At 44.2% G+C, this 22,620-nt stretch overlaps 1 protein-coding gene and 2 long non-coding RNA genes across 7 annotated transcripts in view; 1 reads left to right on the plus strand and 2 right to left on the minus strand.

Annotated features, from left to right (window-relative positions):
• The window catches only part of kibra (WW and C2 domain containing protein kibra), a 51,356-nt gene that overhangs the window by 17,521 nt on the left and 11,215 nt on the right, over positions 1-22,620 (plus strand). For 4 of the 5 annotated variants that reach the window (XM_076526971.1, XM_076526970.1, XM_076526972.1 and 1 more), the window contains 2 exons: positions 708-802; positions 22,480-22,588. In XM_076526971.1, coding sequence (XP_076383086.1) covers positions 708-802; positions 22,480-22,588 — 204 coding nt within the window. Of the gene's footprint in view, positions 1-707; positions 803-18,872; positions 19,566-22,479; positions 22,589-22,620 lie in introns of those variants that run through there. The other variant, XM_033477650.2, reaches the window with a different exon arrangement.
• On the minus strand, positions 181-7,234 carry LOC117224605 (uncharacterized). The gene is made up of 3 exons (XR_004491270.2): positions 6,870-7,234; positions 5,711-5,798; positions 181-5,611 (listed from the first exon to the last, which is right to left on the minus strand). It is a non-coding gene; the product is annotated as an uncharacterized LOC117224605 (long non-coding RNA).
• LOC143260675 (uncharacterized) lies at positions 10,516-12,009 on the minus strand. The gene is made up of 2 exons (XR_013034967.1): positions 11,846-12,009; positions 10,516-11,669 (listed from the first exon to the last, which is right to left on the minus strand). It is a non-coding gene; the product is annotated as an uncharacterized LOC143260675 (long non-coding RNA).

Raw genomic sequence — 22,620 nt, forward strand, 5'->3', positions numbered from 1 at the left:
CCGGCCTTTCAGGAGAGTATCCGCAATTGTACGTAAGCAATATTAATATATCGTTTATCATAGCATATTATGCAAATATAGAAAGTCTGATATATTGGTATTAAAAGTGCAAAGATTTTGCCGACAAGTACGTACTTGCATTGTTTTCCACTAAATCGTGAGAATAAAATAGATCCAGCATAATCGCAACATTTATATTTTGTTACATCCTCTACATCAATGGACAGCTGAGATTTTTCCGATTAAAGCGATTCGAAACAGGAACGGATAATCGGATTACGTTCGTTATTGTACATAGACTGCTCGCTAATTAATCCGACTTATTTTAATTAAAATAAGCTCGGCTATCCGTTGCTGTTACAATTACAATGGTGAGACGACAATAGCAGGAAACGAATTCTTCTTTATTGCACGTTTATTTTTCGTCCATTAAACGTCGTGCCGTACTGTACGTCGAACGATACGTATATTGCGAAGCATCGAGAGCAACCAGAGGGCATAATTCGATTATTGCACGCATTCGCGTATTATTACGCGTACGTAGAACAATTAAATGGGCACAGTATTCTGCACACGGACACAGTAGGTACACGAATACATTGCGAGACAAATAATTTATAGACATGCGAATCGATAGCTCGAGTTACCGTTTACTACGGCCATAGAAATCATCGCATTATTGTTTTCGGACGAATTTTGTGTTTCAGAGACCACGCAACTCGAAGATCCAAGACAAGAATGGCGCGCTATTCAGGAGGCCATGCTTCGCGAATATCTCCAGACCGCACAAGATGTACTCGAGGTGAGTCTCTTCGTAATTCATTATTAATCGCACACGTTGTCTTTCGTAAGGGATCGCCGATAGCAATATCGATCGTACGATAATAGAACCAATTCGACGAAGAACTCTCGCGCACGTCCGATTTCTAATCGAAAGAAAATCCGAATATGTCGACTGAAACAGACGTTAACCCGAGCGAAAGATACCTCGTCCTCGTAAAATTATGTAAAATTATGTAGAATTATGTAAAATTATGTAACATTCTATAGGTACACACTGTTGTATCGAGAAGACATGCCCCCACGGGAAGACAATCATATTATACATAGAATAATAGATACACGAGTCGCCGAGCTATTAACCTTTTCTGGGACAGGGCTATTGTCTAGCCGAGTCAGATTCGTCTTGTGTATCGTTAAATATCGTGTTAATAGGAATCCCTCTAATAGGCGGTCATTCTGCACGCGGGTATAAACGCTCCTCCGCTCCTGCGACATTATTCCCGGGCGACGGAGAATTTGTTTGTCGTCAGTTTTTATGGGAACGCGAAGTTACGATTACAATAGATTCTAATAGCGATAGCGGTAGCATAACTTTTTGTCGGCAGCAGTATTTTACTTCCGCTCGGCTGCCGGCAACGCGGTGTCTTCCAGTTAGTGATTCTTTAGTAAGTTTCAAATATATCGGCGAGTTTCTATTTCGTTTCTATCGGTTTTATTTTAATTATCGAATTTCTCGTTTCGCGAATGATTCATTAAGTCGTTTCGCGCGAGACTAAATTGTAGGTAATACCGTTGGTTGCCGGAAAAGAAATTATTGTGAAAATAACATCTTTTTCCCAGTAGGTTTCTGTTCGGGCGAGTCACGATTTACGCATACTGTCTGTAGACAGGCTATTACGATGAACTCCATTAAAGTTCGTAATTAAAATCAAGGCTTAACAAAAACGCCGGGTGTTCATGATTTCATAACTTAAGTATATAGCAAAAGATAATCGCGTAAAAACGTAAGAACGTAAGAACGTAAAGAATCATCGGAAGAAGTTCCATCGTCTTCGGTTTCCCACCACCGTTAATAACAAATGTCGGACATTAAACACAGAGAAACAAAAAACGCCGGAGAGAAATTTGGGTAAGAAGATACGCGCGGTAACTAGCTTTTAATTGGCCCTCGCTTTATAAATACTTTTGCCTCTGTCCGGTTCTTCCTAAACGGTTCTCTATCGAGGCATTTACAACTACCGAAGCTATAATTAATTGTCGTTTAATTTATCGAAGGATTATCTTAAGCTCGGTCGGGTAACAGCAGGAGTAGATTTTCATAATTTTTATCGTAACTTTAACCAATATAATCGAGGTAGGATTACGAATGAAAATAAGCTTAACGCGCGTTTGCTACGAGAGTATCGCGTTTATTATTTATCGTCTCGGTCTCCATTCTATTTGCATTTTTTTTTTACACATCTGCCAACAACGAGGAAAAAGGAATACGATATACTAGATGGAATCGAGGTTCTTAATAATTTAGCACGATCCAGTACGGATAGTTACGAAATATGCGATGCTACTCGAGTATGTACCTATTGTAAAGAGAAGCTATGTACATAAGGTACGATCGAGAACTCGTCGCATATCGATCGAATAAATATTTCCTGCTTGACCCGCTCGATGGTCGTTTAGCTTTTTAGTTTTCTATACGAGTAACGCGCTTGAAATAACTCGACGTTTGCGAAATTACGTAAAACGTCGCGTTAGGTGACGTTTATAACAAATTCGTGTTTGCAATTGATTCGAACACGGTTATGCCGAAAATCCCCAAAGCGTGGAAAAAATTCCTTTTATGTACGGTGTCGGAGAAATCGTCTGCGTTTAATTAGAATTCCATTAAAAATGCGAACAATTTCTTACACAGCGTATGTCGCGCTCGTTCTCGATATCGCGGTTGTTATTTTGAAATAGTATATTACAATACACGATCGGTGTATTTCCTATTATCGATTCGCGGCCCATGCCCGAGCCTCTAACTGCCCATACTGAATTCGTTGAACCACTTTTGTGCACTGCGTTCAATTTATGCAATCACCGTGGAATGTGGTACAAATCTTCCGGGCTGCCTCACTGCCAAGTTCGAAGTCGTGAAGCAAACGCGCACGAATAAAAACGTCAACACAGATATTTTCCGACGAGTTAACGGATCGTGCCCCGCGAATGATATACCAAAGACGCGCTGCTTCGATTAATTAATATATTAAAAAATTTTTTGCACCGACGCGATCTGTGGAAGCGATAAGGAGCATCGAGCAACGAGACGCAACGATGCACGCTTCTATAGACAACAAGCGCCCATTTAATCCGTCTGTGCAAAAACGCGGAATATACGCGGTACGCGTTTAAACAAATCTAAAAGAGTGGTCTGTAATCCAACATTTTGAATTAGGCGGCAACGCAGTGTTCCGGAAACATGTGGTCCGCGGCTCTGGGTGCAGCACGAACCTTCCAAACAACTCTGTTTTTCCGTTGATTCGTTGCTCAATTTTTCTGTTATCTCGGAAGCTACGAAAGACGGTGAAAAATCATCTAGTAAAAATTGTTCGATACAGAAGGGAGCATAGGGAGGTATAATAAATTTTCTTTTTCGCGAAAAATGGCGGATATTTCAAGATCGTGTTGGCTGTTTTTAAATAGAATGCTGTATTTTTGTATACGCTGTATCATGGCACAATTTAATACGATTCCAATAAAGTGCAGTCGAAGTCATTTTTGCCAACAGATACGTGAAAAATCGTCGTTTAATCGAGCCGTCGTGTGCCGCACACGCCTCTAGTTACACTCTGCGCGATCAGCGATTGCCTCCGTGTTTGTAAACCTTTCGATATCTTTCGATAACGGATGAAATAATTTACATCTGTTCGTAATTACCCGTGCGTGCACTTTGAAATTAATCATCGTGTTCCTCCAACGCGTCCCCCATCGTTATAAATACAAATTCGCGGTCACGATCGCCGATCACGCAGGGTGTAAACCGATCAGAGGTGCGCGGCATATAATTTTCCACTGTTCCGTCGACGGAAACGACTTCGATCGCGTCTCATTGTATTCGCAAAAAAAAAAAAAACCGTGATCCAGCGTATACAAAAATGCAGCGTTCTGTTTAAAACGACAACGCGACCTTGAGATATCCGTCACCTTTTCGCCAACGAGACCCAACCCTTCGTATCCGCTTGTAACCGCTTCTGTTAAAATATTTTTTCTCCCTATCTTTCGTAGTTTCCGAGATATTCCAGATTTCGAGATAAAGCGAACACACGCTGTATATTTGCCGATCTAAGCAGTCCAAATAGACGTTTTAAATCTCGCATGATTTATCGCTATGAACAGATATTTTCGAAGTTGTGTTTTCTTTCGAGAATTTCTGTCAGTCGGTACTTTTTGGCAGTTGCGTTCAACGCGGACTATGGTTTACGATCGAATCTTCATCGAACCCGATTTGTTTGTATATTCCGCGGTTATGTTGAATTTATTTTTGATTCCTCGAGTACACGTACGCGTACATATATATGTATAGTGTATAGACTTTGAACGACATATCGATAATAACACCGTATATCGAATGAAACGTCGAGCAATGTTCAGAAAGATACTGTACCTACATACGCGTGAATTAATATGATCGGATAAGAAGCAATCGTAAGAAATGTTATTGATCTTATTTCCACTGTTCCTCAACATTGTCCAATTTCTGTAACCGTCGACAGCTCACAAAATTCATCCACCGATTTGTTTATTAGAGCTATCGTTCGGACTATCGTTCTGCATCGCTTTATAGATTGAGGAGAATCTTTCCCTTGCCCCGAGTAAGCTAATCGTAAGCTAATCGTATCATAAAACTAAACGTAAATTAATTATGTGTAAAAATGCTTCGATATTTTCCAGCTAAATTGGAACATACGTACCATGTATTTGGTACGCTCCGCATACCAGTGGAAAACCGTTGTTATTTTCATCTGACGCAATAGTTCGACGATTCTCATTGTTCGTTTCGTATACATATGTTTAAAGGCTGTTATTGTTTTCGTACGAAGACAGGTAAACAAGTAAATTAACACGAATACACAAGATCTTCGAAAAAGAATGAGATTCACGGTTTTCACAATGGACAATCGGACCTCTGTGTCTGTTTTCTTGAATGTTCGACAATCTGACCGATGAGCACGGACGACGAAATAATGACGTAACGTTGAGGAATTTCGAAAGTCTAGAAACGAATTCGCGAAGACGAAAATTAACCTTCGATCGTAAAGATCGTTTAACGTCGAACGATTATTTTATACATGCGTAATATTTTCTGCAAAAAAATCACGAAATATTCGAAGCAATATCGAAAATCGTGTAATTCGAAGTGCACCCGGGTCCGTGCACCCCGCAGCCTGCACACGCATCCGCGAACAGTCGCATTGTCCTCCTCTGTTTACCAGGTTTCTAGAATTTTTGTTCCTTTCTACATCCCTCTCTCGCTTCCTCTCGCTCGCTAACGCTTGATCTCGCTTCATCCTCCCCGCACTCGGGCTTCCTCTCGCTTCCTCCCGTTTCGTTCTGTTCCGCTCCTTTTCTTTCGTTTCTACAACGCTTCACGTCTCTCTACAGGGCACTGAGACGCGAGTGGAATTTTAATTGCCATTTATTTTTGCTCACTCAGCTCTCGTACCGCTTGTCGACTCAGGCGGACAGATACAAAACCGATTATGACACCGCCGGTGGAAGTTGCAGAGATCCTGATACTTTAAATCATAAGTTACGTTCGTACCTTCGAGAGCCTTTCGCGGAAATCTAGCTAGAAGTTTACCAGATTTTCACAAAAATCTTATTCGATACGTACACGTAGAAAGCATGCGAAAGCATGGCAATGAAAATTAATTAGGTTACGGCTTACCTTTCGTACATGTCCCGCCATCGATCAGCCCTAATCATTCTCGACTACGGTAACCCGTGTGAAATGAAACGAGAAATATCGTGACTCTCTGCAAATAGAAATCGACACACTATTAATGTAAATCGTACGAACCGGCGATGGGCGACGCGACAGTTCTATGTATATAGGGTGTCCCGTTTAAGCATAAACGGTGGAATATCTCGGAAAGGGTTCGCGTTGCAGCAGCGAGCCGCGAACCACGCGCAACGCGTACGCACGTTTCGATACACCGTATTGGAAAACTTAAAAATAATAATAATATTTCTTTGGGGAAGAAAAATCGCTCGCGTTTCGAGAAGCCGCGAATAACGGAAATCCAGGTATCGGGGCACAACTTCGTTACGAACAAATCGACGAAAAATTTGTCAACTTTGGTACGACGATATCTTGACGAAAGAGTTAAGCGGACAGGCGAGCGAAGCAAAGTAGGCAAGCTTGCCACGGACGATTGGAATGTCTCCCGTCCACGTTCGCGTCCGTTCGAACCTTCTTCCCGCCCCTCTACACCCATCATCCCCCCGTTTCCTCCCATTTCCCCCCGTCGAAATCACCCGAAGCTCGTGGATTCCGTGGATCCCGCGAATCCCATGGATCCTGTGGAACACCCTGGATCCCCTGGGAACCCCGTGCATCCCCCTCGAGTCGGCGCGGCCCACTTATTCCGACTCTTTCTTACGCGATTCGCCTATTATAATTCGCGGCACTGCCGGCACTTAATTCCGTGCCCCGCTTGAAACTATAGTTCGTTTCAAAAAATGTTTCGAATCGATCTTATCCTGTTTCGAGGGGGGCATATCCGATGCTGGGTCGACGCGATTTCAGGGTGCTCCCCGCCGTTAGAGAGTACCCCCCTCGAAACAGAGTTAGATTCGTTTAAAACTATTGCCTAGAAGATAATCGTGCGCGTTGCTTCGAACGGGGCACCTTGTATAGACGAACGAAAAATGATGCCCAACGTGTCGGTAAGGGGGACCCTTGCCCTATGCGTCGGATGCTGCCCGATAACACGATCGCGTTGTTTTCGTTAGCATTCGAATGTTTCGAATAGCAGGGAAACTTTCTCATCAAGGATAGAATGTTAAGAGTGCGCGAGGGTATTGATCCGATCTCCGAGGCTCACAGATTCTTGTCCCGAGTCTGAATGCATCTTGAAGAAAAGATGCCAGTTCTACCGAGCCTCTGTCCTCTCCTTCTCCGACCTCGGCTGCTGGATCTTTCGTCCTCGCCCGATTCTTTCATTCTGTTTTTCTCTCCTTCTGTCCTTTTATCTCTCTTTTTTCTCTTCTCGCGCCATGCGACCCTTTTGGCGTAGTGGCTACCGGCGTTACGCTCGTAGGGCCCCCAGGCGATCCACGAAAATCCACGACGCCTTCCGAAGGCGCACGATCTCGCGTACGGCCGGATGTGCTACTGTCCTTCGATACTCCTCGGGCCCGTCGCGTCGCTTCGTGTCGCTTCGTATCGCGTCGGGATGATGCTCCGTGGTGCGCGAAGAACGGTGCGCAAACAGCGAACAGCGGTACGCGGGCTGCGAGTGCGAGTGCGAACATCGCGAACAGCCAAAGCCAACACCGAACTCCGAACTCCGAACTCCGAACTCCGAACTGTGCGAACAGCAAAGCACGGTGTAGTGAATCGACCGAGCCGATCCAACCTCTCGCAAATCAATCGATACACCCTTTCGCGAACATTTATAAACATCGTTTCTCATTTAACGTTCTCGTAAATGCAGGGACAACGAAACTTGATACCCAGTACCCATACATACCGTACGATAGATCCATGTATGCGCGTAGCACGGAAATTTAACACATCGAATCCCTAAAATATTCTTTTTTCAATTTCACTTTTTTCATATAAACGCTCGTCGAACTTTTTCTCCGAGGTTCCTTAACGCGTTTATGAATACATGTATGCGCGGGATCCAGGGGAAAGAAAAATGTTCTCGTATTCAGCAACGACTTTTCATAATAGCAGGTTACGACCCACAATGTATATTACATTAATAGAAGTTAATTAATGAAATACGCGTTGCGCGTGCTAATGTACGGGATATAATGTGCCGACTTTATTCGAGCCCCGAAAGATATTTATAAATCGATTAAATCCGACGAAACTGGATTCGCAACTGGATCTTCTGTTTGTATCGAGCATTTCGGTGCATCGCGTAAGATCAACGGCATCGCGTTTACTTTTTGGACTCGTACGTAGTATCTCCTCTTCCCAAATTATTCATTTTTTGTGCGCAATCCGAGCGCGAATTAGGGAGAACTTACCGTATTTCGGGTCGCATTCTTCTAGAAATATTCGAAACACAATTTGCTTCGAAAATACTACGGAGGAAAATAGAGAGTGCAGTAAGGAGCACGACCGGCTTTACAGCGTTGTTGCTCACCATTTACCAGCAGCGTAGCTTTTCACATTCCTACGGCTCTCTTCCAGGGGCAAACAATGTTAACGACCACGCGAAGGGATCGGGATTCCATCTCTACCGGGCGATACATAAATAGGCCGACGCTTTTACCCAGCGACCAGATGTATACATACCCGAGTTATTATTCTCTTTTGTAAGAGACTATTTTTAGACAACTGGTGGAATTTCATGCTTTGCTCTTCTTTTTCTTCTTCCTTTGGCCTCGTCCTTTTCATTCCTGCTTTTTCTCTATTTCTACCCCGTCTCCTATCTGCATCTCGCCTCGTATCTTCTATGCTCTACGTGTCATCGTAATCGTCATTATTCGCTTGTCACCGACCGATGCCGTGCTCGATTTTCAAAAGAGAACAAGCTGTACCACTCGCTCGCAGTTTGACCCGTTTAATTTTGTTTCGGTTAACCAACGTTTTCTTGTACGCTCGCGATGTCCGTTACGATGTTCCGAAAAATCGCAGCAATCGTCCGAAGTACGTTGGCGATCGGTGCAATAAGCATTCTATTCTCGGATTCTGTCGTGTCTCGCGTAAAACACTTTTCGAGGATATTTAAATTGAAATTGATACCGAATCGAGGATACTAGAACTAGAACCGGCAGCACCTTGGAATTCGGTCGTCGAGCCGACTTCGTCTACTTCTCTTCGAATTTTCGGGCTTAAAATAATTTCTTTCGTAATCGTTACGCGTTTATTAAACCGAACCATTATCGCGTGTACGTACATGTACGTGAAGAGCTATATATTATATTATACTTGCATACGGTGATCGAAGTTGCAACGTTTTTATTTAAAAACGCACTCCGTTAATCAATATTATTCCGAATGTATAATTTATACAATCGCATAATCCGCAAACTCGTGAAATCCGCGATCTAAGCGCAACGTACATAGTAAACATTGCTATTATTATTATGTCGTCATCGAATGCTGATACCGAGTTACTAATCAGTTCGAACGCATTAAGATAACAGCATCAAGATCGATGTAAACATTTTTCAAATTCCTATGTCATTACTCGCTGAAACTATAGCTGTAGGTGGGTATTTTCGATGTCAGACAACGGGTGACAGATAACGGGTAACGGACAACGGGCGTAAAAAAAATTCGAGTTTTCGGTTTTAAATTGTATCGTTTTACGATTCGAAAAGTCTGTCGGATCCACGCGCGGAATGCATACACGGAGAACGGAGTGAAAGATAGGGGTAAATTAAAGGCAGAAGTACCGATTTGCGCGCCGTTATTGCCGCACTTTGATTCGTTAATAACGCGAAAACAAAGCCAAAGCCGCGAACGTTTTCGCCATTTCTGTTTTAGTCGGCGTATAACGTGCAGGCACCTCTATGCGTAGAAGATAAATTACTACGGAATGCATTACTCTCGATAAATAGCGATAACCTTGAACAAATGCGGCTTAAATGCATACCAGATCGCGAACGATTATGTTACTTAACTCTAGATTTACGTAGCACTAAATGCACCTGTTTTATATTAGTTTATAAAGGTAACGCGATAAGACGTCCGTTCTGATTTTTAACGAGCGTTATTGTAATATTTGCTGCAATTAACACTCGTATCGAATAAATAACTCGTAAATGTATCTTTACACAATCCGAATACTGTGAATTCTCTCTTAATTGATGGACAATTTGGGAAGAGGAGGTACGATTGTTCGAACCACGCATCTCGTTTTTAATAGTCGTTGACAATCGGTAACTATAAAAACGAGCTCGAACAATCGTGTCTCCACTTCCCAAATTGTCCAGTTTCGTGCACAATTTGAGCGCGAATCGAGGAGAATTTACCGTGCCTGGTCGAAACCGTATCGAACCGAATCGTACCAAATCGAACCCGATGAAACCGAACCAAACCAAAACCATAAGATTTCTAGAATCGCGGGAGAAGCGTGCGAGGCAATTGCTCGCAAGTTAAGGCTTTTTGCTCGTCTGCAGACACCTTCACTCGCAACGGGGCATCGAGTTATCGGTATGTACACCGCGATAATGGCATCGCATTCCATTCATATCAGCTTCGCTCGCCTCGCCACCGCAACCTGACTTCATCCGCTCTTCTCTCCCCGTGTCCGTATCCGTAGTTCAAGCTCGTTCTGTTCGTTTCATCGGACTCTGTTCGATCGCAACGCACTCGTCCGACAGATATGAACGCACCTTTATATCTTTGATCCTCGTATTCCGGTTGCCGCGCACAGACACAAGCGCACGCTCGCCGTACATATGCAGCCACATGCTATGGTATACATACGGTGGTGTGCATAATTATAGACACGAAGCAACTTTTACATTGTAACCGATATTCGAACGAAAACTTAACAAAACGTATTTGCTTCAATTTATTTTTATTAGACCCTATATTTTCGGCTGGAGAGAACAAATGTGTACATAGTTGGAACGCTTGAATATAACCTTTGCAGAATTTGGATAATTTTGTATATTTTTTGAAATTACGACCCTGTTACACCTAGGTTACGCCTACCACGCGAAAATTGCAAATATTATACGTATGCGCGAGTTACGCAATGTTTCAAACTTTTTATACCTTTCGTAATTCGTGTCCGCGTTTTCTTTCCTATATCTTTCATAAGAGCGTCGGCTAGTTGGAGAATTTTGTGCAACGGTCCGCCAGTATGGATATCGCTCGAGTTTATTTGTTTTCTGCGAAATTGTAATATCAGCGATGGAAGAGTTAAGGAGACTAGGCTCGAGAAGCAAGGGGGAGAGAATCTGTCGAAAGAAAGTCTAAAGTATTGCAACTGGCCATGTGCGAAGTTGATCCTTTGCATTACCCGTGCAAGCACTCCCTCCTTTTACCGCACCCTTACTCTTCACCCAACTCCCACCCCCGCCGTCACCTCGGCCCTCCCCGCCGCCGAGTCACAACCTCCACGCTCTGTCTGTCGTATCTCGTATCGTCGTATCCTCCAGGAAGCCACGTGGGCCACGAGAAATTCTTCTTTTCTATCCTTCGACTCGTTCAACGGCAGCTGTCCGATCGACGAAATACTTTTCTCGATCGTCGGCCTGGTCGCAGCTCGTTTCTTTTCTTAATACGCGTGTACTACATATCTGTTACCGTATTTAATAATCGGTGACATTCGGTTCATAAACTATTGATTTTACAACAACATTACATTACGTATAGTCTTATACGCGTCGTTCCCTATGGATGCAAAGAGACGCGTGCCACTTCGAAAGAAACATCCACCCGTGAAAATAGTTTCTGCATTCTATTTCTCGAGTTAAGAGTTTCGCGTATTTGCAAGTTTCAGACAATCGTAAATACTGTCCAGAGTGCAGATCTAGTCTACAGCCTGATCGGAGAATATTTTACAGTATCTCGTGAATCCGTTGCAATAGATTTTGGACGTGGACGTTCGTGCTCGTTCCATCGACCATCGTCGAAGCTTTAGCCAGTCGTGTCGCCGAAGTAATTGTAAATTGCGAAATATGCAAAATGTGAAATTGGCAGTCTATACCTGGAACAGAAGGTGACATTTCCTTTCACCTTACTCGTTTGTCGCAAACCGAAAATTAGACGAGAAACCTCAGAAATTCTTGTCTGTTGCGTACTCTCGAAAAGATCTCGCGAATGTATTCGATTATAAAGCACGGTGAACATTCTTGAATAGATCTCGAATAGATCTGCACGTACCGTGGACTGTGGTCTGCCACTGGCTTCGTAGATATTTACCCCTCTTTCGTTTGTTCTGTGGTATGAACGGCATATTGGTTGGTACGCTATAAACGAGGGTCCCTCGCTTCGAGCGGAGCACCGCAGACCGGCGAGCAGCGTTCAGATAAATATGCGGGAGGGGTCGGAATTCCTCACTCGACTGCATTCCAATCCCCCCTTGTGCTCCCTCTCTCTCTCTCTCTCACTCTCTCTCTCTCTCTCCTCTCCTTCCCCCTCTGTCTCTCTTCGCGCGTGCGTTTTCTCGTCCGCTCGTACCCCCTTGCTCCTCTTCCTTCTCCTCCACTATTACCACTACCACCATCGTCATCATTATTTCCAGGCTGTTCTATCCTTCTTTCCGTGTTACTACTACTACGATTACTATTACTACTACGACTACTACTACTACGTCTACTACTACTATTACTACTATTTACTACTACTACTACTACTACTACTATTACTACTATTTGCTACTATTTGCTACATTACTACTATTAATACTACTACCACAACTAATACTATTTCTACTAGCACCATTATTGCTACTAATCTTTGCTACTACTGTTATTACTACCTAGTACTATTACTACTAATACTACTATTACAGCCATTAATACTAGTATCACTAATACTGACACTGATCTTGATATTGATATTGATATTGATATTGATACTGATACTAATACTGATACTGACACTGACACTGACACTGATATTGAAATTGATACTGATATTGATACCGATACTCATACTAATACTGATACTTATACTTGTACTCATACTCATACTCATAGTGATACTAATACCAATATCAATAGCAGTACTACCATTGCTATCGTTGCTGCCGCTATTGTCAACTTTTTGGTCGTTTTGGTCGATGCACCACCGTTACATTGTATCCAATATCAAGTGCTTTGACCAATTTTGGCTACCGACCATTTCACAGGATTATCGAACAACGATCAATTCCTTTCTACAGTCGGGAGCACGTATTAGCGTCAGTTGTCTTCAAAATCATACGGTTAGACACGTTTAATCTACGCTGCGTTAGTTTCTAACGTGCATTTGTCAGCGAAATTTTGACGCAAGTCATTCGTCTTTAGTTAAAATGTTTGTAGCGACTGTTAGTCGCGAATAAGTTGTCAGGATTACACGTTACCACCCTTCTGTCCGAGCTTCGTAGACACTTAGAAAAGTGTATCGTATCGGAACACGCAATCTTCGCTGGCATTTATTATTGTTACATTTGTAACCACGCTCGTATCCTTTGGGATGGCATTCGAATAAACGACATCCGATTCGGCTTGCGCGAGATAATAATAAATTCGTGTAATTGGCTTGTTATTGTTTTATCCAAGCGTTGGCAATTAGTAGCACGACTGTTACGGAGTTGTGTCAGATGTTTCGGCCGGTAACGCTTGCGTGAAATAATAACAAATAAATTGGTATTCCACGCGAGTAACGCCGCCGGCCTAACAGAGAGACGAGATTTATACATCTACCATAAATCAATACAGTTACAGAGTTTACTTGGCTTATAAGTTATTTATAACAGACATTTTTCGCAATCTCGTACACGTTGCTGTGCCACGGGACCTTTAAGCTTGCTCGATTCTAGATAACCAACGCTCTGTCGTACACGCTGCCACGGACGCTGTCAATTTCCATCGATAACAATCGGAAATAATAAAATTTACTATTGTATCGTAGGTACTCCAAATTATTAGGCTTTTCGATGCACCCCGCCCTCGCGAAACTCGATTTTGTAGCCCGCAAAGACCCCGTAAGAAGACTCGCTTTAATAAAAAAAAATCTTTAAAAAATGACCTTGCAATTAAATGAATTACCAACAATGAAATTTTCATTGTTCCACGTTAATTTCTTGCTGGTCGCGGCGTCCCTTTAAATGCTGGAGTCTCGGTTTCGCTCGCTATATCTATTCTTTTCCTTTGCCGAGTCAGAAAGGTGGTCGAGTCACTTCCTGGAATGCAAATTCCAGCCTGTTACGCGAGAATTTTTACGCGAGCATTGCTGTATATCCTAGTGACGGATGCCTGCTGCGACTATGGGACTGCAGAACCGTGGTCTCTCTGCTCGGACTGATACGTCTCGTAGGGCCCACGAAGCTCGTAGGGATCTAGGAGGCCAGGGCCAAACCTTGCAAACAATACATGCGATAACCAAAAAAATAACCATACGATAAGCTAAACAAACAGTTGTCGACAATCGTTAACTATAAGAACAAGCCGCGAGGCTCGAACAATCGCATCTCCTCTCCACGAATTGTTCATTTTTGCGTACAATTCGAGCGTCGCTTAGAGAGAATTTACCGTGTAAAGCTCTGCGAGATTTTTGCCGAATAGAAAATCACGGAGATGGACTAAAGCAGAAGAGGTGTAGGGTCTTGCCTCAAGGTGAAAAGGAAACGTCTCTAACTTTCGACACAGAGTGAAAGTAATGATAGATACGTACGGAGATGCAAGTTCGGGGTGGAGGTGAGAAGTTCGCTAGTAGAGGAGAAGTAAAAGAGTAAAGTTGTGGAGGGAGGCGGCGGAGGAGAAGGAGGAGGTGGTGGTGCTGGTGATGGTGGTGGTGGTGGTGGTAGACGTGGACGTGGATGGTAGATGTCGAGGTGGAGGTTGCAGCGGAGGTGGAGAATGTGGAAAAATAAGACCCTCTTTCCGCAAGGCGAGCGAACCGGCTCGTATTCGATAGCATCTGCGGAGCCTCCGACAATCATAGCGTGGACCGAGAAATATGCGAGAGAGGCTCGAGACCTGTGAATCCTTCGGCGGTTTAGGGGTGGTGAGTTGGCGAGTTGGCGAGGTGATACAGAGGCGCGGAGAGTAGGGGCGAGTCTCTTCCGAAACATACCGATAATATCGATTCGATGCTTTGAATTTTTCGACGATCGAACCGAAAATTATTCCAGTATAGTTGAGTCGAGATAACGCAGTCGTCGATCGGTAGCTTAGACTCTCGACTTAGGGTCGAATAAAAGTCTCGAGGTAACAAGTAATCGCGAAGCATCAATTTTGAGAACTATCATAGTATTTCCTGTAATTTATAATTATTTAAAAATAGTATAATAACAAGAAATAGACAACGAGGAGGGTGTCTCCGAAATTATGACATCGGTGGTTGGCCGATGATTCTAAATGCAAAAGTAAGGCTAACGAAAAAATGAGTTTTCGTGCTTCGGTTTCTTCTCGTGCAACGATACGAAACGAAAACATTTCCGCTACGTTGGCACCGTGTTGCTCGAAAAAGTATAAAATAAAGTTCTAACGACGTTTCAGTTAATGCGTTTTTTAAGATCAAATCGAACGTTACTTTAACGGAAGAAACAGCTTTTATAATGTTCGGGCAACTCCAGAAACCATGAAAAACACGCCTAGAGAAGTTAGAAGTTAAGACGTTGATATATAACCGTTTATCCAGAGATCTTATTAACGCGAGTATCGAGCCTGGCTAATTTTTCATTTATTTCGCACGTGGTCCGTTAATCGACGATTTCCTACAACCGTACGAGATGAAAATCGATAGTAAAATACCGTTGCTTCGGCCGATTCCGCCAATAAATGCTCTCGCACCCTTCTGTTCTCTCTGTCCCTGTTCCTGACGCTGTCTTTTGCACAGTTCGCCACGGACCGTGTTCTTTCTGACCCAATTTACGCAACGCGCGCACCACTACCATCGATCTACTACTACCAGGATATACACACGTGTTAAATAATAAATAGTATATAATAATAATAAAAATAATCGAATAAATAGTTCGACTTTCTTCTTCTAATAAAAGTTTCGCGCAAACCTCCCTTTCCACCCTTTGCTCCTGCAATGCCAATTTTCATGGACATTTTTCAATTCCCTCGAAAAACTAAGAAATCTTCGTCGAATCGTGCGACAGATCGAATCTTCGTCCTACGGAAGGCGTCGAGCGATATTTTATCTCCGAGAAAGAAATGTAAAAGATTTGGCGCGAAAGGAACTCGCGCGACGCTGACAGTGATACTCAATGTTGCCGGAGCGCAGCGGTTGTCGGCCCTGTAACTTATAATCAGTGTAACCGTAACCTGAACCGTACGTAGCGAATGTACCGAATATATCGAACGTGCAGAGCGTCGAATACCAACGCGAGGAATTTGTTTTCATCGGAATCGCTCGGACCGGACCGCACCACGTATCCGTACGATCGCAACGAAAGTGACGCAACTTAAAAAACGCGATTTCCAAATTGTCGTCGCGAGAACGTAACAGCGACATCCTCCGACCAATTACGGAAATCTTATTCGTACGCGATGCTGAAAATTGTTGGAATTCTTCGGAAACTTCGGTAACCGAGCAGCGATCGTTCGACGAACGATCCTCGCCTTGCTCGTGAAAATCCATTTGTAAAACGCTAAACGATCGGTCGATAATCGATAGGATCGATGATACGCGGGAGGATGAAAAATTAGCGGTATCGTGACTGGCGAGCCGCGGACCCTCGGAAAGGGTAGGGAACGTACGTACATATATCAAGAGCCATCGTGCCTGCTGTTAGATGATCGGAGACACGGCTGATGGGCCAGTAGTGGTCCCAGAAATTCCAACAAGGACGAGGCATAATGCGCCACTCAAGGTCGATTCTACTACCGACCAAGAGTCCGTGATGGGACCACGTTCAACAGGGTCGTACCGTGACCTCGCCAGGCCCTCGATTCCCCTGAATTCCCCTGAATTCCTCCGGATTCCCCTCGACTCCCCTCCACGCCTCCCTTTTCCTGCTTCTCTTCTAGCTTCTACCGCTTCTCGAGCCCCCTTCCCGCTACAGATTCTCCTCCGATCTCTCCGTTCTTCATCGGCGCCACCCCTTCCATCTGTCCAGCCTCTCGCCAGACTCTCTCCTTTCGTCCCTTGCAGCTTACAGCTTACAGCTTACGGCTTACAGCTTTCGGCTCGCAGCTTTCGGCTCGCAGCTTGCAGCTTGCAGCTTGCAGCTTACAGCTTACAGCCCGATCTGCGCCAACGACAGGATCGTGTGCCCGCCCCGCGGCACCCTGCATTTCATGCCTGCATACCACGAGCATTCCGCAACATTGAAAAAAAGAATCTGTGCCCCCGGGGTAGCCTCGATGACGAATATGCCGGTGGAATTCGAGAAGCGGTTTTATCCATATTTTAATGTTCGCGTGTCTTCAATGTTTCGGCGTCTTCGTTGTCTTCGTTGTCTCTCCGCAGTGCTAACGTCTCTATACCGATTTCTATACGCACGTGTGTACGCACAGCGGATACGGTATTTACATATCGTTTACATAATATTTCATAGTATATAGTTCTTAATTCGTTAATCCTCGCAGGTCCGAGTATCCGAAAACATACATATTTCGATAAAAATTGACAAATAAAATTATAAAAGACCCTAAGCATCCTCGGTTATATTTTTGTCAAGGTTATGCGGTGTGGTAAACACGATCAATTGTTTTTAAAACACCGTAGGCTTTCTACTCTCGACAGATGGGGGCTTGGAATTAATTTCTGGGAAACAGCGAATTCCTACGCTTAATGAAGTATTTTACCGAAGATATGGGGTATTGTTCGGTTTAGCTATCGTGGGACTCGCGTGTCTCTCGCGTGCTCTATCGTATCCTCGACGAACGTTATCGTATCGAATGGTAACGATATCCTGATTACGTTCTGCACAATAATTGGGCGCAGTTGCGCCTCCAAAGGACATTTTTCGAACGAATAAAATTCACAAAATTTTGTTATTTCTATACACGCGCGTGCATTTTGCAGAGGCGTGCGCGTGTAGCGCGATCGATGCGAAAAGAATAGAAGAGTATCTTCCATTTGGAATAGCACGATCGTTAACGATGTTAGGATAAAAATGAACTTTCAACGTACGAGGGTATAGGAAGCGAGCGGTTATGGCTCGTTCGCCGGTTTACGAGTTTATTTAATATCGGGCACACTTTCCACTAATGAATCAACGAGATTCATTAGAAACGAATATTATTCGAAACGCATCGGAGCGAATAAGAGAAGGAACGGTGGGAAAGAGACGAGAACAGAGGTAAATGTGGTTGTGGCGAGGATAGAGCGCTCGCTGATGGAAAGAGAGAAAGGCAGGAAGAGAGAAAGAGAGACGGATTGCAAGAGGGAAAGAGAGAGCAAGAGAGAGAAGATAGGAAAAGCGAAGGAGTGGGAGCACAAGGGCTCCATTGCGACGGCACTGCCGGGGTCTCGAGTCCCAAGACGAGGACCGCCTTTTTACACCGGCCAAGAAAGAAAGGACGACGTCGGGCCAGGGTGGTTGGAGCGAGACGCGAGAAAAGACTATGGAAGAAACGGGCGGAAAGAGAGGAGACACGGGTGGAACACTCGCGCACAAAGAAGACCGAGTCAGTTCGCATGTGTCCGAGCGAGAAGGGGGTAAAGATCGAAGAATCAAAAGGACGAGAAGGAAGAAAGAGAGAGTGACGGAGGAGTAAAAGGGAAGGCTGTTGCGGATGGATGTGGATGTGGATGTGGCGGGGGACGGATAGCGAGTAAGAGAGAAGGACGGAGGGAAGGACGGAGGGAAGGACGGCGGGTAGGATGGAGAGAGAGGATCGACCGGATGGTGCAAGAAACGAGGGAAGAGAAGGCAAAAAGAAGAAAAAAGGTGGGATCCCTTAAAAATTGAGACCCACCGAGGTGGGGATTGGAATTTCGGGCCCCGTGAACCGGCCAGTCTCGTGGAGGCCTTCGCGAAGAAGCGGCGAGGACAGGAAAAGATACGCGCGCGTCCGACGGGATAGAAAAGAGGGACAAGGGAACGAAGTAGAAGTAGAAGTCGGAGGAAAGCGGAACGAGAACGAGTCGAAGTGGAAAAAGAGGTAGAAGTAGCGCGAGAAGAAAGAGAAGGAGGAGGAGGAGGCGAAGGAGGAGGAGGAGGAGGAGAAGAAAAAGGAAGAGGGGGAGGAGAAAAAGAAGGAGGAGAAGAAGAGGAGGTGGAGGAGGAGGAGGAGGAAGAAGAAGAAGAAGAAGACGAGGAAAAGAACAGGAAGGTGGAGAGGAAAGCGGTGACGGCGAAGAGGCAGACGACGATCGGAACCAGGATCGGGGCCAGGACTAGGACCGGGACCGGGATCAGGACCAGGGCCAGAGCCGGAGCCGGAGCCAGGGTCGCGACCACGAACACGGCCACGTTCACGTTCACGACCACGACCACGACGACGACAACGACGATCACGACGACGAAGACAAGGACAAGGACAAGGACAAGGACGAAGACGAAGACGAAAACGAAGACGGGGACGAAAACAACGACTACGACCAAGAAGAAGAAGAGGAAGAAGAAGAGGAAGGATCGGTGTACCGTGTTTAGTTTTACCGTGTACCCGGCATGGACCGTCAGTATACACTCTGCGTACTCGTACCGGCCCACCAATACCGCACTTACGTTGACAATTACCACCAGCACGCGCATCATCAACGTCTAGAACAACAGCGACAGTACACGCCGACCCATCAGCAACGTTTCACCGAGCAGCAGCAACAGCACCCTTATCATCAGGAACAAATTTACGAGAACGTTGTCTCGCAATATCGGATGAGAATGTGTTATCACAACGACTACGAGAACGACGAACAGATCCAAAGGTTTTATTGGGAGCAGTGCTACAGACGGAACGACGTCGACGCCACGGCGTACTATTATTGCGAATACGTAAGAGTTCCAGGATTTATACGCGATCTTTTACGGTATCTTTCTTTTCGCCCGGATATCCGTTCGAGTGCAGTTTCCCCGAAATATTCTGTGCTGTGAGGTTCAGTGCTTGTGATTACGTCTCCGGCATGTGATCCGTACAATCTACGGCCGATATTCTCCCACCTTTTTCGTATTTCGATCTCCTTGGACGTTGCAGGCTCGTCGCGTGCTCTGCTCGAATGCTTTACATTCTTTCGACGCTTCGATCGCGCGCGATTCGGTTCTTTTCGGTTCTTCGAGCCAATCGGCTAGCGAAATCGATGATCGAGCCGCCGAAAAATGCGCATTCGATCTCGATTTTAAGTTCGATTTAAAGTTTAATTTATACATATACAAATGTTTAATAATTTGTAGTGAAACGCTCGCGCGCACACTCTGCCGAGCATGCTCGCATCGATCCTTCATTTTTGACAGGCATTTACGTTTCACACGATCTTTTACTTTTTCTACGCGAGCCCTCCTGTTTTTCTCTATTAAAATACGATAGGCGACGCGTACGCGTGTTGACTTTGACCCGTCCATTCTGTTTAATGCGAAGTCGATAGCTGATCCATTGTTACATCCGATAATACATAGCTCGCATGGTACATCGCATCGTCTCTTTTGCAAAACATTCCATCGCTGTGCACTCCGCTTCCACGATAGAAGCGGATATTGGCTTCTGCTTGCTCGTCTTCCAACAAGTCGGATTTCCTTTTAGAAATGCTACCATTCCGCTATACGAATGTCTGTCGTCGCTAAATATTTCTATTTCGTTGTCCTCTTCGCTATACGTATCGGCCTTTTCTTCTTCGTTGCTTGCATCCATCGTGCCCCTATCTGGATCCAACGTAAATTCCGCTAATTTCGATGCATCTGGCCAAGTCGCTAACGCGATGCACCTCGATAATCCTATCAGCTGTCTACGCGGAACATTTCTCATCCCTTCTATTTTAATTGCTCGATAGTCGTTCGACTCGACTGTTTCAACCCTTAAATCGGTCTCTTCGACTTTTCTCCTCTTATTATTCGTTTCACTATATCCTGGCGGTATTTTCACATATATCTATTCGGACAGATGTGCGAATTTAACGTCTAAACGATGTATCTGCCATCCTTTACATATTGACACTGCTGACAGTAACCTAATGGTTGACATATTTGCAACCGGAGCACATGATTCAAAGTAATCTACATTTTCCTTTCGACCATAGCCTTGTGCTACTAATCCAGCTTTATATCTAATTACCTTACCAGTGGGATCTGTTTTATCTTTTACTTCCCATCCGTTTTACTTCCTATACGTTGCATATTTTACATTTGTTCTTCCACCATTAGTCTCCAAATTCCGCATTTTTTTCTATCGGCACGCTATTTACGTTGCTATTCTCTTCATCCGATTTCGCTGTTTTCATCTCGGTTTCTACTTCCCCTGTTACATCGATATGTTCAAAACCACGTACGTCTTTTACAAATTCTACGAGTTTCCTGCGTACAACGTCGTCTTTGGAAGGATCGTGCAGCCTACGTCCCTTCGTTCGAGTCTAACACCCTATAAATATACACACTTTCGCCCTTGCATCGAGCTTGCGCTTACCATGCGCCGAGAGAGATGCACACACGCCAAACGTCCGTTTATTCTAGCGCGAAGCGTGCGTATTTTTAACTTTGTCAGCACATTGTGCAAAGTTTTATCAAAAGTGTTATCGTTTGCTTAAGTTTCTATATGCAATTTCACCGATTCCCATTGCTTTTAAATTATTTCGTGTACTTTTACCAGCCGAGTAAATCGTTCGATTTGCAACAAATACATAAGAATATACGTAAAAGGAACTCTTGCACCGCGCGCTGAATCGCTCGATGCATCTCGCACAATGAATCGGTCATGCGCGCACAATCTGCCTGCATACTCGGCCGGCGCGCCGATCTCGCATCGCTCGCTCGGTACGAAATGTGTGACAAACTCGCACCCAAGTTCAAGTTCAAGATCGAGTTCGAGTTCGAGTTCGAGTTCGTGTTCGATTCAAGTTCAATCTCAATCTCAATCTCGATTCCAATTCCATTCCGATCGCGATTCCAATTTCAATTGCAATTTCAATTTCATTGTGTTACATCGAAGCAGTTCACACGAGTTATCGTTTCATTCCTGTAATATTGGAAATAGGAAAGAAACGTATCCAGATATTTTCATTTAGAAAGCATTTCAAGATGCACGATGCACGATGCACACATGCATTTCACCGCCTTCGTCCGGCGCAATGCAGGTTTCGACTTGCCAAAGCTCTTTTGTCATTACATAGGTAAAAAACTACTTCAGAAGGAAACAATCGATACTGCTCGACTGTGCAGAGAAAAGAAAGACTATTTCGCGTATCTACAACCTGTAATAGAGCATAATGTCGGCATTAGCTAGGACAGGACACTGATTAACGTTGATTTAGCTATAATTAACGCTAACAAGTAATGAAGCAACTGTTCTAACACTCGAGGACAATCAGCAATATTCCATGGTTCAAGCGACACGAGTCGAGTGTACAAAATATGAAAATACCTATACATGTGCAGAGTGGTTAAAAAATACATTCAATATTTGTATATAGGACCCACTGTATCGGGTAAAAAAGCTTTAATAAGTATAGGCCGAAAGATTCGATCATTTCTGAGACACACCGAGATTTCTGTTTGCTCTAGCATTATAATTGACTCACTCGCTTTTATCCAACATCAGATTTTTCCGGTTAAAATGAAAAAATAAACGAAAAAAACTGTTCTCATCTCGAGACTAGAGTTTTTTGCGGATATTTCCATAATCGAAAAAGAATTAATTATTATTGTTTAATCAACGAGTACCGTTCGAATTGTTTTCTACATAATTCGATTGTTTATGTTCCAGGCAAAGAAAGAGATCTACGATGTGAAGCAACAGAGGCTATGTTTGGCCCAGGATGAGTATAATCACCTGAACAATGCTTTAACGACGCTCGGCGCGTCGCGTACGAGTTGTAAGTACAGTACACCATAATTAAGCTAGATT

The sequence above is a fragment of the Megalopta genalis genome, chromosome 16 (assembly GCF_051020955.1).
Source record: "Megalopta genalis isolate 19385.01 chromosome 16, iyMegGena1_principal, whole genome shotgun sequence".
Lineage (NCBI taxonomy): Eukaryota > Metazoa > Arthropoda > Insecta > Hymenoptera > Halictidae > Megalopta > Megalopta genalis.